The sequence below is a fragment of the Mangifera indica genome, chromosome 10, assembly GCF_011075055.1.
Source record: "Mangifera indica cultivar Alphonso chromosome 10, CATAS_Mindica_2.1, whole genome shotgun sequence".
In the NCBI taxonomy this organism is placed as follows: Eukaryota; Viridiplantae; Streptophyta; class Magnoliopsida; order Sapindales; family Anacardiaceae; genus Mangifera; species Mangifera indica.
This window is the reverse complement of record NC_058146.1, coordinates 9229614-9249206: the sequence shown is the minus strand read 5'-3', so window position 1 is coordinate 9249206 and position 19593 is coordinate 9229614. Positions and strand designations below refer to the sequence as shown.

Below are 19593 nucleotides of genomic sequence, written 5' to 3'. Positions count from 1 at the left end.
GTGTTAATTCGAGTCGTTTTTCAATTTAAAACATGTAATATCATTTCACTTATTCATCCAACATGCTTCTCAACACCAATTTCATGCAATTTTGGTCAAATTAAATTCGTGCCAAAAAATGAATTTTTAAAACAAAAATCAATATAAAAATTCTAATTTGCACAATATACGCAATACGATTCACAAAAAACATAGTAAATACGTATTCTAGGCTTTGATACCAATGTTGAAAATAATTAAACATGTCAGGGTCAAATTTTATGAATTTTGTAAATAAGGATTTATGTACCTAAAGTAATTTTCGATGAAGCTTCTTCGAATACTGCGTGAGGTGTTGACGTTAGTCTATTTTCATGACACTATTTCTCTACATACTGATTTCCGTTTTGGGAGACAAGTTTACTATGCATTTTTGGTTTTAGCAAAAGAGAGGAGGGAATCCATTTTTTTTGATAAAAATGGCGTATCTTATTTTGGGGAGGCAGTTAGGACTTTAAATGAGAGTCTAATTGCCAATCATTAACCTCCAATAACTGCCCTTTAGTAGTTAAAAAAATCAGATCGGAGCGATCCATCATGAGTGGACTCGTATCCAATAGATAGTTCAATGACGGAAGCCAATAGGCAAAATAGTAAAGGTGAATGATAAGATAAGCGGGTACCGTCAGCTATTGGATAAGTGAAGGTAAAAAGAACTACGCAGACTCTGATTTTTCTAAACCCCAAGAGAATACGTAAAAAACTTAATTGAAAAATTAAGTCCAAGTTTTTTTTATTTCTTTATTTTTAATTATTATAATTATTAATTAAAAAATAAATTAAACTCATGTACTAAAATTGACGGTTTAATATCGGTTTCAAATTAGGACTATGAACCAAAATCGTCAATTTTAAATCGATTATAAACCGTCTTGTAACAATTCGAACTCAGAGTTCTTATTTTTTTAAACGACCAGTTCCGTGGCCAAGTCTACAACGGACCGTACAAAGTAGGTACGCCCGACATCTCCTCTATCTACGCCTAGAAATACCAAAGCCCGCCATAGGGTCCCACAAATTATGCAAGTGGCCAGTAACCATCTCTTTAATTGACGTCTCCTGCCCGATCAAGGTAACTTCGGAAACCCTAACTACAGATCGATTGCAGAAACGACGACTTGAATTGCCATGGATAATACAAGGAAAGGAAGTCGAGGACGCCTTTTCGAAGGTCTCTACAGAGTTATCATGCGCCGTAACTCTATCTACGTTACTTTTATCATCGCCGGTGCTTTTGCCGGGGAAAGGGTATAATTTTTTTTTAAAAAAAATTTGTATCTTTTTTTCGACTTATTTTTGATTAATTGGTCGATAAAGGAGCACAATATATATTAGGGTTTTCTCGTATGTTTTGATCTGAAGACTAATAATTTTTTTATTGGGTGCAGGCTGTGGATTATGGTGTTCGTAAGATCTGGGAGTACAATAATGTTGGGGTAATAGATTGTTTTTCTAATTGTTTATTCTGCATTGCATTGCATGTGTTTATGCCCGTTAATTACATCTGCTGTTGTAGCATGTGTGAGGTAAGGTTTATATTTTCAGAAAATTGCATACATTGGTGTATACTCCATATTGATATTCTATTTTCTAAGTTTCATGCACCCTTTTTCTAGCTGTGAAGTGTTTAAATATAAATTGTCATTAGTTGTTGATGTGGGGCTGAAATCTGACTCCCAGTGCAGTTTCCTTATAACCGCATTTCATTTTTTAGACCAAGCTGTCTCAATCTAAGTTAGTACCTCTGTATTTGAGGCTTTGAATTATATTTAGTTAACAACCATCTTAGATGGAGGGAGAGAGGAAGAGAGAGTTGCACGTGTAATTGCTTATTTAGCTTTAATTTAAAATTTGTGAGTCCAACATCTCCCTACAACTTAAGGGGCATAAAAGGCGCACTAATTTAAACAAGGGAGACTGTGAAATATAAAAGTGGCATAGGTATGATTTCAAATAGGAATTTACTAGCTAGGTTCATTTTAGTGATGGATTACAATGTCAAATGTAATTTATCTATTGTGTCCATAATTTAAGCAATAGAGGGTGAAAGTTTATTATCATTGGCTTCTTTTGGGTAATAGTGGCTGTTTTTGTATTTTATGGGCTAAATGATGTCATTTGATTATGACCATGTTAATTGCGTTTCCTGATGAGTATTTTCTATGAGGCTTTCCATGCTTTGGGTATTTATCTATTGATTGGCTAAGTATAACCTTTCAGATACATCCATTGACACTTTGCAATCCAAGTTTTAAGAATATTGCTTGTGGTACTAGTTTATTTTATAACCAATATGTCTCGAGTCATGAGTTCAGTTTCTGTCTGTTTTCAATTGCCATTTATAATGCTATACATCTATACAAAAAATTACTTTATGTATATGTATGTTTTGATGGTGTTTTTCAATTTTAACCCTTGCAATTTGACGAGGTAGGTCACAATCAATTTTTTTAACTAGTGGATAATCTTTATTTCAATGGGCTCAAGATACATTAACAGTCACAAAAGAATTGGTTGTTTAATTTTATCTAAAAAGAGAAAAAAATCCAATAATTAGCTAAGTCAGAGACATAAAATGTCCATCATAAATCATCCGTGTATAAGGATGAGATTCTTCACAAATTATAGCGTGGGTTGTATAGACCACCTCACAGTAAACTGAAAACAACAAATTCACTACACAAATTAAATATAATGCAACAAAAACATTCAAAATAACACGATCAAAATCCAAGTAAATATTACACTTAGGAAAAAAACTGTCATAACTAATTCAATAAGAAAATGTATATACAAATTCTTTACTTCTAATATTAAATCAATACATCAACTTTCGAGCTCCAACAAATAGTCCATATAGGTTTTTGAAGGACGTACCCTCTAATCATTGCAATAGAGTTTAAGCGCCAAGTTCCACCCCATACACTACATTTACCAAGTCTCCATTCATCAACATTTTTCACAAAAGAAACCTTAGGCAAGCCACAAACACAATATTACGGCCAAACATAACAACTTTTGAAAATAAGGCATCCTGGCAATCCAGTATAACAACAAAAAGGTTTACAGGACATTGAATATCTTACCAACGATGATGAGTTGGGAAAAAAAAAAAACAAACAAATTTCGAATCTGGATGATGATGCAAGTTGTTTTGCCTTGGGAGAGCAAGTGATTATGAGAGATTATGGAGTTAGTGTTTACATTACTGGCAAAGAGAAATCATCGAACTAGAATTGAAGAAGAAAACTGCAATTGCTGAACTTATAACAAAACAATGTTATTTTGAATCTAAGTTACAAAACAAAACTGACATCGTTTTCCTATGCCAACATAATGTAAATTACAGATCAAAACGGCATCTTTTTTAATTTTATAAAATGCCGTCATTTTACTTGCATTTGTGAGTGGCTTATGAGCCTTACGAGTTGAACAACCTATAGCTCGAGCCGTCACAGACTTGAAGCTTGAGCTTGGCTCCTATTAGTTTGTTTTAAGTTCGATCGAGCCGAGTTGGCAATTTAGCTCGAGACAACTTGGCTTGAATTCAGAGCATACTGTCTCTTGTTATAATTTTGTAAATAGTGTTAATTGTTTGAAGATGTATTTCAGGTGTAGTCACCACGAACATTGCTACTGTATAGGCCTTGAATGAGTAAAACAAAGTTTACTTTTGAAGTGTAATCCAGTTTGGTGTGTACCTATTTTAGACGCATTATTTCTATTTTGGTTAGTAGTCATAACAGGAAGCCACTTTTTTCTGTCGCTTATTTCTTGTACTTGTCATTTTCATTATCTTGAACATTCTGTATGGAAGTTTTTTATGAGTTCTATTTGGCATGCCTAAAAAATATCAAGTAGAACACTACTTGATGTCATAATTATTATAATACCAATTTTTTTAATCTCTGGATGCTTAATTGATTAACAGATGTGGTTAAATTGAGTGAGTGACATGAGATCAAATTATGGCCTGGGCTTTTGCTATTGCCACCATCTGACTTAATCAAAATTTAATTTTGTACTGCAGAAACGGTATGAAGACATTCCTGTTCTGGGGCAAAGGCAAGCTGAAGAATAGATTAGTGAACTCCTATTCCTTGCCATATTGAAGTTCCATTTAAAAATTTAGAGTAAGCATCTGCAGATCATGTAGCAGTTTTTTGTTGCCTGGAAAAATTATCTTGTTCTGAATTTAATCATGTTATATATGTTTGTTTCTCTAGCCTTTTGTTTTTTTGTTATACTTAAAAGTAATTACTTTGGAAATATATAATGAGAAAATCAAGATAAAAGCATATGACCCAAATGGAATGATTCAACTGAATGATCTATGAAGAATCATGAATGAATTTTAAACCTCACTTTCAGGTTCGAACTCTTGCTCATCTTCACCAAGACTTGCTTTCTAGTATGGTGTTAGCCTTTCTTGACTCACAAGTGTGTCGGGTGATAATTCAGTGTAACAATGTGTTGGGATCTAAAAGACATTTTTAATGTTTGTGGAAACTGGGCAGTGCTTTGACAGATTCATTGCCCAAGACCTCAGAAATTTGTGAAACCAAATGATGTTTTTCTTGTTCCTTGGAATAAACTGTTAATATATTCAAGTTAATGATGTATTTACAAACCGGCATGCGATTCTGTTTCATAGGATCAACTCCTGAAATCCAGGATGTGATATGGTCCCACTTTCAGATATATTTCATTCTTAAAAATCTTTTTTATTATTATTATTTTTTTAAATTCATTTCATTTATTCCATTGCTGGATAGCAGTGTCCCAACCCCATCCGTAGGTGTGTACATGGTCTGATTTAATACAGATTGAAAAACTTTCAAGCGGAGAAAAATGGTTTTGGGAATTCCAACTCAAACTAAGTTATTTTAGTTTTTAAATTAAATTAAATTAAAAAATATAGTTTAAATTATGATTTAAATTTATTAAATATTTAATAAATAATAATTGAATTATAGATTTGTAAAATATGGAATAAACATGTAAAATATATATGAAATATATCAATAATAAATTTTTAAAAGAAAATGATAAAATAAATATGTAAAACAAATTACACACCAAATTGTTAATTGAAAATTATGGTTAAATTTGGTTTTATCTTCAGTTTAGTTTGGTTTGAAAATTGTTTAATTCATAACCTAGATTATAAACTGTTTTTTTTTTTAATTTAACAATTTAAACCAAATTGTTTTATAAACGAAACTATAATTTTTGAATAATTCAATTCGATTTTACAGTTTAAAGGGAACTACACATAACCCTACCCATCTAGATTCATCTACTGAATAGAACTGAATGGCAGCATATCCATATACAAGAAGACGCTAAAATGTCAAAAAAACTAGAACAAAATGTTGTAGGTCCAACAACAATTTTACATGCTGGAAGAAACTAACAAATCCAGATCACCCAAATAATAGATATACCACAAAAGTTATAACATCAAGTGCTTAAAATTGGACCTACGTTCCATGCTCTATTCTGCTAAAACGAAATTATTTGGCTCCAAAATTCATTAAAAAATAAGGTCCCCCAGTACGATATCACAAAATCTTTAAAATCTGAAGTTTGCCTCGAGCATATCCCCATTTGGGAAAAAGGGAAAGCCATTAAAAAAAAAAAAAAAACAGAAATCTAAGACTTTATGCAACCTTACATAACCACCCTCCTAAATTCACTCCTCTGACTTTGGCATCTTCATGCAATCCCTCCAGTTCAATATATAAGGTCAGTAAGATTACTGAAACATACTAATGAATCAAGTGAAACAAATGAAGAGAAAATCAAATCACCTGAGGGAACTAGGGGAAGATAAGCCAACAACATGGTGAAAATGCAAATACCTATTTGCTAGAAACGAGTTCCACGAAGAATGCAGGTTCTTGAGAAAACTAAGCTAAAACAATGCGGAATTTGTAGTGCGTTTTTAGCTTTGTGCATATTAACTATCCCATACCACCCAGATTAATTGCTCTAATAATTACAGCAGAAAGACCAATATCAAATGGCAAAAGTCAATCAAACAATCTTCATAGCATATCAAAATTGATCATGCCTTTACAGAGACAGATTCAGAAATAGTACATACTCTTCAATTTCACGTTTAAATAAAAGCCATTCATGAAACAACATACTCTACAACTCTCATTCAAATATCAGCTATTCATTTATGCAAGTTCTTTAATTCCCCCATACAGAAATGGCCATTACACAAGTATCAGTTAGCAAGCTAAATGAATAGAGTTTGGTGCAGGCACTATTGTGCTACTTATTGATGAAACATTAGGACATCCAGATATGGTTTTACAGTGTGAAAAAACCATGGCAACAGTACAGTAGCTGGGAAAACATTGAGTTGTCCTGTCCATTGTCTTCGGACTTTTGTAAATATCAGAATCAATCTGTCTCCTGTTACGCATATTTCCATAGGCCGGTCAACAGCATAAATTGCAATTCGGAATAACAGTTCTATTGGCAAATGCTGATTCACTATCACCATATGTAGATGGAATGTGACTGAACGAAAACTATCTTATTGATAGATTCAGCAGCTTCTTCTCCAATAGATGAGCAATATCATACAAAAAATACTAGTCCATTTAACAAAGAAAAGGTAAAAAATACTCGGATTTATCTAAATATTTAGGAATCAAGTATAAAATTCGATCCAGATATCAATAGGGAAAAAACTAAATGACCTGTTGGCCCATTATGGGAGTAAAAGTTAGGGATTGAACAAATTATGGACTGAAGAAAACTACTGTTTCACCATAAATGAACTTTTACAACTGCATCCACCCACTGCACTTGGATTTGTACTCACCTGCAAGGCATCATCACTAGTTACATAACCTCCAAAGAATGATACATTTCGAGAGATCAAAAACAAAAACCTGACAACAAATAAATAGGACATAAAGTTGATCACTCAAGGTGCAGCACACCATAGCTAGAAGTACCATAAGTTTATATAGGAAAAATGGACTCTGCATCTCACCTAGCTACAGCATTGACTATCTAAATTTAGGCACTAATAAAACAATTCCAGCTTGCCAATGGTCAGTTTCCAATTTCCAAGAGATGATTTGTTCCTAAACATGCAGTGAAGCTAGGAACAAGACATTTAATTTCACCAGAACCTTTATCCAATGAAGTGCACAAATGGTTGATATTCAAAACTCATAAAGCACAGGATAGAGGTGTACATTCTGTATCCAAACACACAGATTTTGTTATTAATATCTACCATCATATGTTTGTGGCTTAGTTCAATCAATTAATCATCAAATTGATTAAAAAATGGTCGAGTTCCAATTCCGAAGAGATCTTCTATTTTAAAAGCTGATCAATTGAACTGGAGAAGATCTCTCTGTCTCAATAGTGTCTGAGAAGTTTAAATTTTTTATATGAATGGAAACAAATCTTTTACAGAAAAAGCAGTGCACATAGATATAATTGATAATCAGTTCGCACATTTAGATATGTTATATATAGTAATTAGCGAAAAACTGCAAAGGTGTTGGTCAGACAGAATTTGATAGTTAGAAATCCTCTAGTGGTAGATCTGCACAAGCATCATGCTCAACTAGTAAACATTCAATATTCATTTCCAAATCCAATAAACTTTTTAACATAATTTTGATGCCCCTCTAGATCCCAAGCAATGACATCTTCACAATAGAGCAACACCTAAATAAACAGTATATAGTAGACAAGCTTATTATCAGTATTTGAACCTCAAATAGACTGTGGGAGATTAAAGTTTAGGTGAGGCAATGCTCAGGTAATGCCTCCCAAATAAACAGTGTCAATATTCAAGATTTTACGACATTACAATATCGCCAAATATTGAGTTTACATATAGTTTACCAGAGGATCCAAGTTCTCCTTTCCTAAGGTAAGCAAATAAAAGATTTTTCTACAATATATCACAATAATCATACTAATTAGTTTGCCGACTAAAACATTTTCAGCTAAAGTAGGGATTACACATATTTAAGGCAATACAAACAGCTAAATATGTTGTACAAACACTTCAGGGTGAAAGAGCCTTACCACAAATGCAGAACGAATCAGCTCCTCAACGTAATCAATGGTTGCCCCTCTTAAGAAATCATATGAAATATTATCAACAACCAATTTAATCCCTTCCCTCTCAAAAACTCTGCAATTACTTAAACAAGAAAACAAGGGAAGCATCAGAAACTAGAACCCAGTATAAAAAAAAAATAAAAATAAAAAATGGCAAGGAAAAAACCTGTCATCTGGATTGGTTTTGTGATCCAAATCAAAAACATACTGGAAGCCAGAACATCCACCAGTTTCTACACCCAACCGAAGCATTAATTCCTCTTTAGATGTTTCAGTGGCTTGTAATTCTTTCATTCTCTGCCAATAACACATTCAAGATTAGAAGAGATAGATAATTAGAAATCAAATAATTGAATCACGCGAAATGAAAAGAAATTGAAAACTAAAAAACTCAGAAAAAAGCTATAAAAAGATACTTTGATGCAACTATCAGTCATGTGAATATCATCAAAAGAAGGAGGTTGATTGGAGCTGAGAAGCCGGTGGCTTTGCCGAATTCGAGACGTAAAGTATGGGGTTAGCCGTTGATACAAGGATCTAGACGACATATCGTTCTCGTGGCTTTTTTTTTTTTTTTTTTTTTTTTGCCCTTTTTTCTGGGAGAGGGGGCTGTGTCCTTAAAAGTGATCAGGGAACAGCTTAGTCTGGGATATTAATTATTTTAAATTTTTGTACACATATAATGACTTTTTTTTTAGGGAAATTAAAATAATTATCTTTTTTTTTTTGTAATAAAAAATTTACTCTAAATTTAGGGGTTTAAATGAAAATATCCATATATTAAAGGACTTAAAGAAAATATCTCAAATATCCTATAAAATACCAAAAATACCCTTCTTAATTAAATTACCTTTTTTTTAAGGGTATAAGCAAAATTACACCTAATTTTAGGGTTTAAACAAAAATGTCCCATAATAATATCAAAACTACCCTTATTTTATTTTTATATAAACCATATATTTTCTTTCATTTTTAACAGATTTGAGAGAGATTTCTAGAAAGAGAAAAAAAGTTCATATTCATGATTTCGAATGGGAAAAAAAAAGTTCATGATATTGAGGTATTTATATCTACTATTACTTCAATTGTTATTATTTTATCAATAATACAATTATATGTGATGTTTTATTTAATAAATTATAGTGGTGTGTAAAAAATGAAATAATAAAAATTACATAGGCTATGTTGTAAATATTATAATAGTATAGGGTGAAATAATATTTTACAATAAATGATGTTAGAGGATTAAATTAAATAATATTAGAGGGTAAAATGATATTTTACAATGAAAGGTGTTAGAGAGATATGTTAGATAATATTTCAGGTAAAATGATATTTTACAATATAAGGGTAAAGCGATATTTTCACAAATTAGTATCACATTAATCAAAGTACATTAATAGTCAATAATATACAATTGAATTATCGAATATGTATAATTGTGCAATAGAAATCTGTAAATAGTATTTTTAGTCGTATTATTTATGTTGAATATATATTTTGTTGTAGGATTAATCTAAATAACTAAATATGTTTCAATTAGATACGGAGAGAAATGGATAGAAAAGGATGACAATGTTATAAAATATGTTGGAGGTAATAGGAAATTGGATAAAATTTTAGAACACACGACATTCGAATAATTAATTCAAATGGTAAGCAACAAGTGTAATATAGATTGAAAGATATTTAACATTCAATTAAGCATGAAACCAAAGCATCTTGATGCCGACATTCTAGTAGAAATTTTAAATGATGAAGATGTTGAGATTCTTAACGGCCTCTCTAACATTTTCAAAGAATGTGTTCTAGTTTTTGTAACAACTATAATTAATGATGATAATTATGAAACTTAACAAGCAGATGAGGGTTTACAAGGTGGTGCATCTAATCGTTATCCAGAAAATCAAACTACTGGTATAGAAGAGATTCAAAATATCGGGATCAATCCGAAACAAGAACTTTCAGAGGAAGATTTTGTGGATATAAATTATGTTCATGTTGATGCATTATATCATGTAGAAGAATTTTTTAATGGCAATGAAGAAAATTTCCAAAGTGGAGTAAATTTGACGAAAAGGTTGTGCATGATATTCCAGTCGAGAAATCGGAGGTTGAAGAGAAGACACATGTTAATAAAGATATTGGAGGTACAAGTAGTTTTCCGAAAATAAATCCTGATGGTAAGAATGTTTATATTGATGCATTTCATTGGTTACCTCTTTTTCCTGACCAACCATCTACTTCTAGAAGCTCAAGAGTGTCCAGCGATAGTGATACTCCAAAAATTGGTACATTATTTTTAAGTAAACAACATGTCATTGATACGATATATCAAGATGCTCTTCAAAAGGGATATCAGTTTGCAGTGTATAAGTCAGACACGCACAGATGGGTGGTTAAATGTGTTAATGAAGGAAGTAAGTTGCGTGTACGGGGCAGTTAGGGTGGAAGAAAATGATAGTTTTGAATTACGTCGTTTTGATAACCATCACACATGTTCTAGAGATTAGATATTACCTCAACATGAGCAAACAAGCACCCAAGCTTTAGGACAAATTTTGAAGACCAAATTTATATTAGGTGATCATGCTCGACCAAAGGAGATCATTGCGGATATCGCTAACCAATATAAAATTGATATATCATATACACAAGTATGGCGGGCGAGAAATTGGGCACATTAGAAAAGTTGTTTATATTGCTGTCAGAGTATTGTTATAATTTAGTACATTTTAATCCGGGAACTATGTCATATACACTAACAGATGAGCCGAAACAATTTAAATACTTTTACATGATATTAGGTTGTATCCGTGTATTCCAATAACATATTCGACTAGTCATTTGTATTGACGTTGCCTTCTTAAAAGGTAGATATCTAGGTGAACTATTTATCACTATCGCATTGGATGGTAATAATCAGATATACCCATTGATTTTTGTCATCAATCCCAAAGAAGACCACGACACATGGTGTTAGTTTTTAATAAAGCTGAAGGATTGTTTTAGTGAGATATCTCATTTAGCCATTATTTTAGATAGACATGTTAGTATATTTTCTGCAATGGTTAAAGTATTACTTGGGGTGCACCATGGTTATTATTGTCATCAACTCTATTGTAACATGCAATCTAAGTACAAGAAGAATGTAAAAGTCGCATGAATGTATTAGAAAGTAGCCAAGGCGTACACGAAGTATGATTTTCGAGAGGTAATGAAGTCATTGGCCCATATACACCATAATGCAACCGCATACCTGTATGAGGTGGGTTTCAATCGATGGACACAGGTATATTTTTCAAGACATAGATACAATATAATGACTACCAATATCACTGAATCGTTTAATGCACTAGTCAGACATGCTCCAAGTTTACCTATTATTATGCTCATCCACTTCATCAGAGGTACATTACAGCGATGGTTTTATGAAATAAGAAATTATGCAAGTAAATACATATTCTATATTATAACATGTTATAATGTATGTATGTAAACTTATACTTAATTACTTACTATATTTGTTTGTATTTATATGATTTGTAGATACTTGTAACAATCCAGTAACACCTTGGGTTGAAGAAAATATTGTCAAATGTATGCTAAAATCTTTAAACTTGGAGGTACGTCCTATAACATCTGAACAATACTAGGTTCTTGGTAGTGGCTAATATGATGCCCTAGTCGACCTTACGGAGCGGACATGTACCTGTAGAAAATTTCAACTATCACAGATTTTCTACATACATTTCATTGCTATTGCCAGATATATGAAACTCATCACCTATATTCAATGTGTGCATCCATATTACAACACGCTTTTTATTGTACAATATACACAGAGGTTGTCAATCCATTAGGAGATCAATATGAGTAGATCCATCTAGAGGAGGCAAGTGTTATCCACCATCCGTTCATGCATCGTTGTCGTGCGAGTCGTCTAGCAAATAAAAATAGACGTCCTTCGCAAAGAGAGATTGTTGAACAACTTATTTGTAGCCGATATCATAAACCTAGACATACAAGACAAAATTGCAAGAGTTCTATTCCAATACCGAGTTTTATACCATCAAGTTCAGAAAGAAAAAAGAAAGATGAAAGATAACTACATTTGTAATTGTACTTATTAATTTTGATATAAATGTTGTTATTGTGTTTGTTACTTTAATTATAATGTTTGTGATTGTAATATACTATTTTTTAAATTTGTGATTATACTTGTTAATGTATCTATAAAATTTAGACTAGTAATCGTTATAAATATCCACGTTGATTTCATATATCATTTATCATTCGTTTTTTGTTCATTATACTTATCGCTTATAGTAATTACATAAAAGGCAAACACATATGAATGAATCCATATATTGATATACATATATACATATGAATGAATAAACATATATACATATACAAATAAGATATAATATAATTGTTAATCAATATCCTAGAAAAATAGTTGTGCCTAAACGCGTGCGTAGACGTAACGAGTCATCCCCCTCAAAAGATAATGATAGACGAAATGACAAGAACTTGATATATCGTAACATGAACACACCACAATCACCTGATAGAGGCCCTTGCTATACCACCAATCTATGCAATGGAAATAGATTGTCTCATGGACTTCGATCTGTGTCAGACCAAAATGATGTCGCAACTAGTAAATGTGGTATCATCGACGTATACCCCAACATCTTTTGCCTAAATAACTTCAGGTCAGCAGTAAAACTCTGTCAAGAGTCGTAAACTGTAATCTTCCACTCTTGCTACCCAATGTGCGTTATCGAAGTTTATCGGGATATAAACCTACACACATTGATAAAATACATATATTAGAACTTAATTCAATATTCCTTGAAAAGTAATTGAGATTCGAATACTGACCTCATCGATCACACCCTAGGGTTGTAAATGTAAATTAGGTGGATAATCCACATCCACTAATCACGTGAAGAGCGGAGGAAACTGGTAGTTATACTAATCTTTCATCCATGCAACATACTCATGAGGGATGTATTCAATAAAACATGTCAGAACTGTCATCCAGTTTTGATAAATATTCGCAGTATCATCATGCTTCGTCGACGTAATAATCCCAACAATGAATTTACATGCTGAAAAAACAAAAAAAATATAATGTTATAACGCACATGAACGATCTTCTATGCTAAAAACAAAATTAATTGATCAAGTGATTTCACCTCGTTAGATAATCATCCGAATGTATCTATGAGTGTACCCTAGAAAACAATTTTGGTTCTTTCTTCTATGTTGTATACATGACATTTCTAAAAAATATTTGGCTCTACATACCATTTCCTAAAAATTTCCTCATGCTTGTACTGGATAACTACACCATCAGTCTCAACTGTTGGATCTATGATTTCAAGGGATTTGTGTATAGACTACGAATGAGTGGTCCCTTCTTGATAATTCTACTACGAACTATGCAGAAATACTATATTAAAACAAATAATACATCATTTAAAATTACATTAACTTCTGAGATTTTTATAAATTTTTTAATACCTTCTATAAAGCTGGAGTCGTAGTCGGAGAATCCGTAATCAAAGTTAGGTCGACTGTATTATTTTTTGAAACCGGCTATAGTTAAATACACAAATTCAATAAATGGATAATATATTTTTTTTCAATTGTATTTATTAAATTTTTTGAAAATTTAATTACTTGAATGAGGTCCCTCTGTGTAGGGAGCTCAACCGCATCATTAATGATCTTGTTATCTTAAGAGGCAATATCGATCACCTATTTTCTCTTACTTAGAGTGTTGAGATAGACCAAACGAAGATCCTATCGTAACAATAGATCAAGGGTAAATGATAATTGATATTAATAAGAGTAACAATTTACAGTGGTTTTTCTGACAGTTTACCTCAACCTCTGCCCAAGGTGATAATAGAGCATTCTCATGGGGTGATCTATTGTCGTCAGTGATATCCTATGACAATATTAACATTTCATATTAGTAAATTAAACTATTTAACAAAAATTATTGTGCTTACAGTTAACAATGTACGTATCTTTAATGTCAAAACCGATGTCATAATGGGTCCCCCCTCGATGTGGGCTTCTCAACACCGGGACATTATCATAATATCGATAGTAATGAGTTAATAGAGAATCACAATATCACAATATTAGAATGTGTACAATTGATGGTATACGTACATCTACTTTTAAAGCCAATGTCATTCCTAGATCTCCTATCGATGTAGCCTCAGAAACGTTAGGCCACTGTCACAATGTTGATAGTAACGAGTTTAGAGAAAATGAATAATCAAATATATAAATAAGATATAATATTAACAATCAATGTTATACTTACTAGAATCATCATAGAAGATGTCGACGGAAAAACTGTGTGAAGTAATCCATCATTGCCGACATCTTATAATAGTATTAACAATTTATATTGATACATCAAAGAGTTACATTCATCAAGATTAATAAATGTACAGTCGATGGTATACAAACATCTACTTTTGAAACTGATGTCATCTCTGGATTCCTCACCGATGTAGTCTCAGAAATTTTAGGCCACTATGATAAAGTCAACATAAACTCTTTAATAGGTAATCAATCAACCATTGTTGAATTCGGATATAACATTTACAAATGACGTTATAATTACTTGAACCATCATAAATGATGTCATCGAAAAAACCGCATGCGATGATATGTCATTGCTAACATCAAAAGCCAATATAAGATCTTCTCTGGATGGTCCCTCATCAAACACTTGATGCTGTAAAAATTACCCATTCATGAGTTAACAAAAGACAAAAAGTATTTCTAAAGCATCATTTCGATAGCAAGTAGAGACAAGAATGTCGAACTCCCTCTTGATAGTCTGTTACCATCGTTTCGAGAAGTCTATAACAACATATACAATTATTATAGGGTTTACATGATTGCATATATAAATAGATGGAATATCTAGTAGATTATTAACTTTTTTACCTGTCAGACAGTATCTGTGTGGTGATGAGATCGTGTCTCCTTAGTACGAGTCATCATATCCTCTATATAACTCAGCCTATCCTCTATACGAGTCATCATATCTTCTATATGACTCATCCTATCCTTTATATAAGTCATCCTATTCTCAATCCGACTAAACCTATTCTTCATTTTAGCCTTTAAACCAGTGAATCGATCTAAGATAAGATTTCCCCATCAAGCCAATGAAGTATCAAAGTAGTGAATGGATAAATCTGGTCCACTAACAGGAAGATCATCTGACGTGTGCTCAGTGGTAGAGGGCAGAGGCATGGGTTTTGGTGATATGTGCTCGTCGACAGGGGTTATAACAGGGTCGTTGATCAAACAAGGCTTTGTGAGAGGAGGCTGAATAAAAGCCTTGGTAGGAGGAGCAATGATCGAAGAACTAACATTGTAATAGGGTCACTGATGCATCTCCTAACAATGTCAGGGGTGATGTGGACGAAGAAGGTCGGTTATCCGATATCCTTGTGTGTCGAACGATATCATCATACTAGTCTGCATCTTTCTCAACCGGAGTTAAAACTAGTGAGAAATTAACGTCATCTTGCAAATTTTTTTTTCAGTGCATTTTATTATTATACCTTATATATATGTTAATTAATAACAAATTAATACTTACTACATCTCTGGTGAAGATAGTTGAGACAGAATCTCATCTCGAAATATCTTTCGTTTTGTCATCTCAACATTCGGGTGGCTTCTAAAACTGGTGAGATATCCACCTATCAATGTAGGGAGTCTAGTGTCTCATATATTCAAAATTGCAATTTTAACTTAAATCAATTATTGTATATATTTACAATCATACTAAATCAATTCTATTGTAAACACAATTTTTTGTTTAAATTAATAAATGTTACAATTACCTAAAACGCTAATGGAAATCTCATGATCTCATTCTGTTTAAGTTGGTTTTCCTTCTTCTTTTTTGGATTGAAATCTATAGAAATTCAGGAGATATTATCACATATGGAGTGATATGTTATCTACCACACCCGTACTCCCTATGGGTATGCATTAAACTCATCAAGATGATCAACCAATTGTAATATCTTCTGAGAAATTATTTTCCTCAAATCATTCCCTAATAATCCCTGTGAAGATAAAACAACAACCCTAACTTTATTGCATCAGTGTCATCCTCCCCCCACAGCCTCTATTGGAAAACACATCTTATATTAGCATATGTAACTAACTTACACCCGTGAAAATATGTCTGGAGAATCCAATCTGTAGCCTTCGATGGAATATAGATGTCAATATCTACCATATGACTGAATCGAAGGCTTGCATAATGGCAAACCCATACAGATTGAATCTTACATCTACATCATTAAGTCGAAACCATAACTCTTCTCTCGAGGTCAACTTATTTACCACTCTAAGGATGAAAGAGTGTATTAGAACCCCACTAAATTGGCTATCCTTCAAGTCTAGGAAGTGTTCAAAACAAGTACGTCAAAAAATTTGTAATTGCCTCTTTGTTAATAATTTTTTAATCACGGCTTCCACATCTCTATATCAACGTGTAGTAACTTGAGCCTATAAGTGTTTTTCGAAAGGAAATCGCATTTCATCCCTGCCTTCATCCTTTTTTCTCTTTTGTCCAGCTCCCTACATCAAAATGGAATTGTGATTATATTAAATTTATATCAATTTTATATTATAAATTATTCAATTTTATACATAGAGAGCCTTATTCAAAAAAACAAATATCGAATTCGAATTCTCCATATAAAAAAAACCTTAAGATGCACAAATTTTAATTTGCCCCTCCCATGGAAAATATAAAAAAAACCCTACAATTTTGCATAATCTCATTCTACCCCTTAAATCCAACCACGCGACTTTGCATGGCAAATAACTTTGCAAAAGCGCATTTTACCCCCCACCATGTGTCAACCACACGAATTCATGTGGTTGACCATCACCTCGCTTGTCAACCAACTTTTCCAATCTATAAGCCGCCCCACCACACGATTAAAACTCGCATTTTCACCCCCAACCACATGACTTTGCGTGGTCCATGAAGTTTGAAAAATGCACAAAACCTCTCCATCTTCAACAAATCTCACCACATGAATTTGTGTGGTCAACGCGCCATTCACATGGTCACTGCCGAATTCGTGTGGTTACATTTCACCTCTCAAACTTCATTTTTCAAACTTCATTTTAACAACAATCAACTATACACCTAATTTAACACAAAAGTCCTAAGAAAATTTATCAAAATCGCCAACAAATCAAGCAATTTCATCAAAATTTTCAAATTGGAACCCTAACGCTAAACACCCAAATTTCACATTAAATTGCTCAAATCTTGAAACGAATTGCATAAAAAGATGATAAGGAATGTTTTACTAACTTTTTTAATCCATTTTCTTCGTCGAAAACGTCCTAAAAATTGCTTGAGAAAATCGAAGGTGTCGATTACGTGAAAATGTGTATTTGGTTTTGCTGTTTTGGTGTGTTTGACGAGTTACGCGTCGTTTTCATCAATTTTGATATGAGGGGCATTTTCGCCTCTGCACAAATTTAGAGCATTTTCGTTTAAAATTTAAATATAGCGGCAATTTTGTTTTGCCCCCTTAACTTTGGGGTAATTTATTAATTTCCCTTTTTTCTAATATAAATATAATTATCTTATAATTTTATTTTATTTTTAGAAAGAAAAAAATAATTGATAAAAAATTATTTATATAATAATTTATTATTATTTAATAAAAATTATTATTTTAAAATTAAATTAAATAAAATATTGATTAAATAATAAAAAATTTAATAAATCAAATATAAAACAAATATTTTTGTGATTTTATGTTATTTGAAAATATTAGATTTTGAGTTTTGAAGTTGGACGGATGAGTTGGCTGGTTGAACAAATCTATATATTTTTTCATAAATTTTCTTGTTTATATCTTCACTAAAACAAAAAAAAAAAAAACAGTCGAATAAACCCTGTATCTAAAAGTTGATGTATTGCTTGAGCCCGCACATCTGCAATTGCTTGAGTCCGCACAATCTTCAGAAGGTAGCGAGTAGAATTTTTAATGACACATCTAACCATCATAGCAGCCATGACCATGAAAACAACAATTCCACCTTGTCTGTGAGCATTATAACTAAAGCTTATATAATCTTAAATTTAATATTAGAAATAAAGTTTATTATAAAATTTGAAGATCCCGATAAATCTTTTAAAATTTAGGCGAAAGGACCTTTTTCCCACCAAGATATGTTACATTTTCAAGTTTCCCCCATTTAATTATGAAAATACCAAATACCCATCCATGAGTTAGGGCTAGACTCGAGCCGAGCTAGTTCAAGCTCGAGCTCAGCTCGATCAAGACCGAAACGAGCCGGGCTTGACCGAGCTCAAGCTGGCTCGGAAGATTTTTTTTTAAATTTTTTTATACAAAACGACGTCGTTTTGATTAATATATATTAAAAACAATGCCATTTTGATAATGAAAAACGAGCCGAACAGAGTCGAGTCAAACTCGAGCCTGAAACGAGTCGGTCTTAGCCGAGCTCGAGCCAAACTTGAGCCGTCCATATATGAACCAAGCCGAGCTCGAGCTGGCTACGAGCTGAGCTCGGCTCGGCTCGAATCCAACCCTACTATGAGCAGTTAAATTTAACGGAGCCCTAACGTCTTAAATTTTATCTCTTTTTTCCCCCTTAACCCCTAAAAACTAACGATTTCCCCTTAGGTCAAGTTTTGAAAAATAGCATTCCCCCCTCTAGGGTTTAGTTTTCAATCCTCGACGTCAAATCCGGTGACATCTGGGCGTCTTCCCAGACGGAGACGAGGTCGTTGTCTTCGTCTCCCGACGAAGCTCTTCAAATTTTCAGGCAAAGACGATGTCAGATCTGGGCCGATCGAGAAGGCTTTAGAGAGAAGAGAGACGATGTTAGAGGAGAGAAGAGAGGCCATCGGAGCATGGTGGTGCGTTGGGAAGGTTTTTCATTGTCAGCGATGGTTCCGAATTTGACGTCGGAGATAAAAAACTAAACCCTAGGGGGGGAATGCTATTTTTCAAAACTTGGCCTAGGGGGAAATTGTTAGTTTTTAGGGGTTAGGGGGGAAAAGAGGATTAAATTTTAATTTACTTTTAATATTACAGATAAAATGATGATTTTACCCTTGAATCCGTTTTTTTAACAGCCCATGGGTAGGTAAATGGGCTTTTCAAAGTTAACGGGTGACAATGTACAGAAAAAGTATAGCTTGGGTGAGAAATAGTGCTTTGGCCTAAAATTTATCAGAAAAGCACAAAATCAGTGGTGTGTGCTTAACTGTTGTACAAGAAAAAAAAAAAGCACACGGCCAAAGTCATAGTTGAGTGAGAAGAAAGACTGAATAAGTTAATGTTTAATGGGGCGAATTTAAATTTCAAAAGGTAGTTT

The 19593-nt window shown here is 32.8% G+C and overlaps 2 protein-coding genes across 4 annotated transcripts; one reads left to right on the top strand and one right to left on the bottom strand.

Moving 5' to 3' along the window:
- Window positions 1-970: 970 nt before the first annotated feature.
- LOC123227275 (cytochrome b-c1 complex subunit 9, mitochondrial-like) lies at window positions 971-4675 on the top strand. Of its 2 annotated transcripts, XR_006504455.1 has the most exons (4): window positions 971-1287; window positions 1428-1475; window positions 4070-4172; window positions 4411-4675. XR_006504455.1 is itself a non-coding variant. In XM_044652011.1 (3 exons), the coding sequence occupies exons 1-3, from the start codon at window positions 1168-1170 to the stop codon at window positions 4118-4120; spliced, it is 219 nt and encodes a 72-aa protein (XP_044507946.1). In that variant the 5' UTR covers window positions 972-1167; the 3' UTR covers window positions 4121-4264. The 2 variants fall into 2 exon arrangements, 1 of the variants encoding a protein (XP_044507946.1); XM_044652011.1 differs by lacking the exon at window positions 4411-4675 and having other exon boundaries at window positions 972-1287; window positions 4070-4264.
- A 1527-nt stretch (window positions 4676-6202) lies between these two features.
- Window positions 6203-8758, bottom strand: LOC123227274 (iron-sulfur assembly protein IscA-like 2, mitochondrial). 2 transcript variants are annotated; one of them, XM_044652009.1, is made up of 4 exons: window positions 8568-8758; window positions 8318-8448; window positions 8116-8233; window positions 6203-6883 (listed from the first exon to the last, which is right to left on the bottom strand). In XM_044652009.1, exons 1-4 carry the CDS (start codon window positions 8697-8699, stop codon window positions 6818-6820), a joined length of 447 nt encoding a protein of 148 aa, XP_044507944.1. In that variant the 5' UTR covers window positions 8700-8758; the 3' UTR covers window positions 6203-6817. The 2 variants fall into 2 exon arrangements, with proteins under 2 accessions (XP_044507944.1, XP_044507945.1); XM_044652010.1 differs by having other exon boundaries at window positions 8116-8224; window positions 8568-8757.
- Window positions 8759-19593: the final 10835 nt, after the last annotated feature.

Coding starts and splice junctions, on each gene's coding strand:
- LOC123227275 (XM_044652011.1), top strand. CDS start 1,168: ATGGATAATACAAGGAAAGGAAGTCGAGGACGCCTTTTCGAAGGTCTC. Junction 1,288..1,427: donor GTGCTTTTGCCGGGGAAAGG/GTATAATTTTTT, acceptor TATTGGGTGCAG/GCTGTGGATTATGGTGTTCG. Junction 1,476..4,069: donor GGGAGTACAATAATGTTGGG/GTAATAGATTGT, acceptor TTTGTACTGCAG/AAACGGTATGAAGACATTCC.
- LOC123227274 (XM_044652009.1), bottom strand. CDS start 8,699: ATGTCGTCTAGATCCTTGTATCAACGGCTAACCCCATACTTTACGTCT. Junction 8,449..8,567: donor TGACTGATAGTTGCATCAAA/GTATCTTTTTAT, acceptor TGTTATTGGCAG/AGAATGAAAGAATTACAAGC. Junction 6,884..8,115: donor TGATTCGTTCTGCATTTGTG/GTAAGGCTCTTT, acceptor GATGCCTTGCAG/GTGAGTACAAATCCAAGTGC.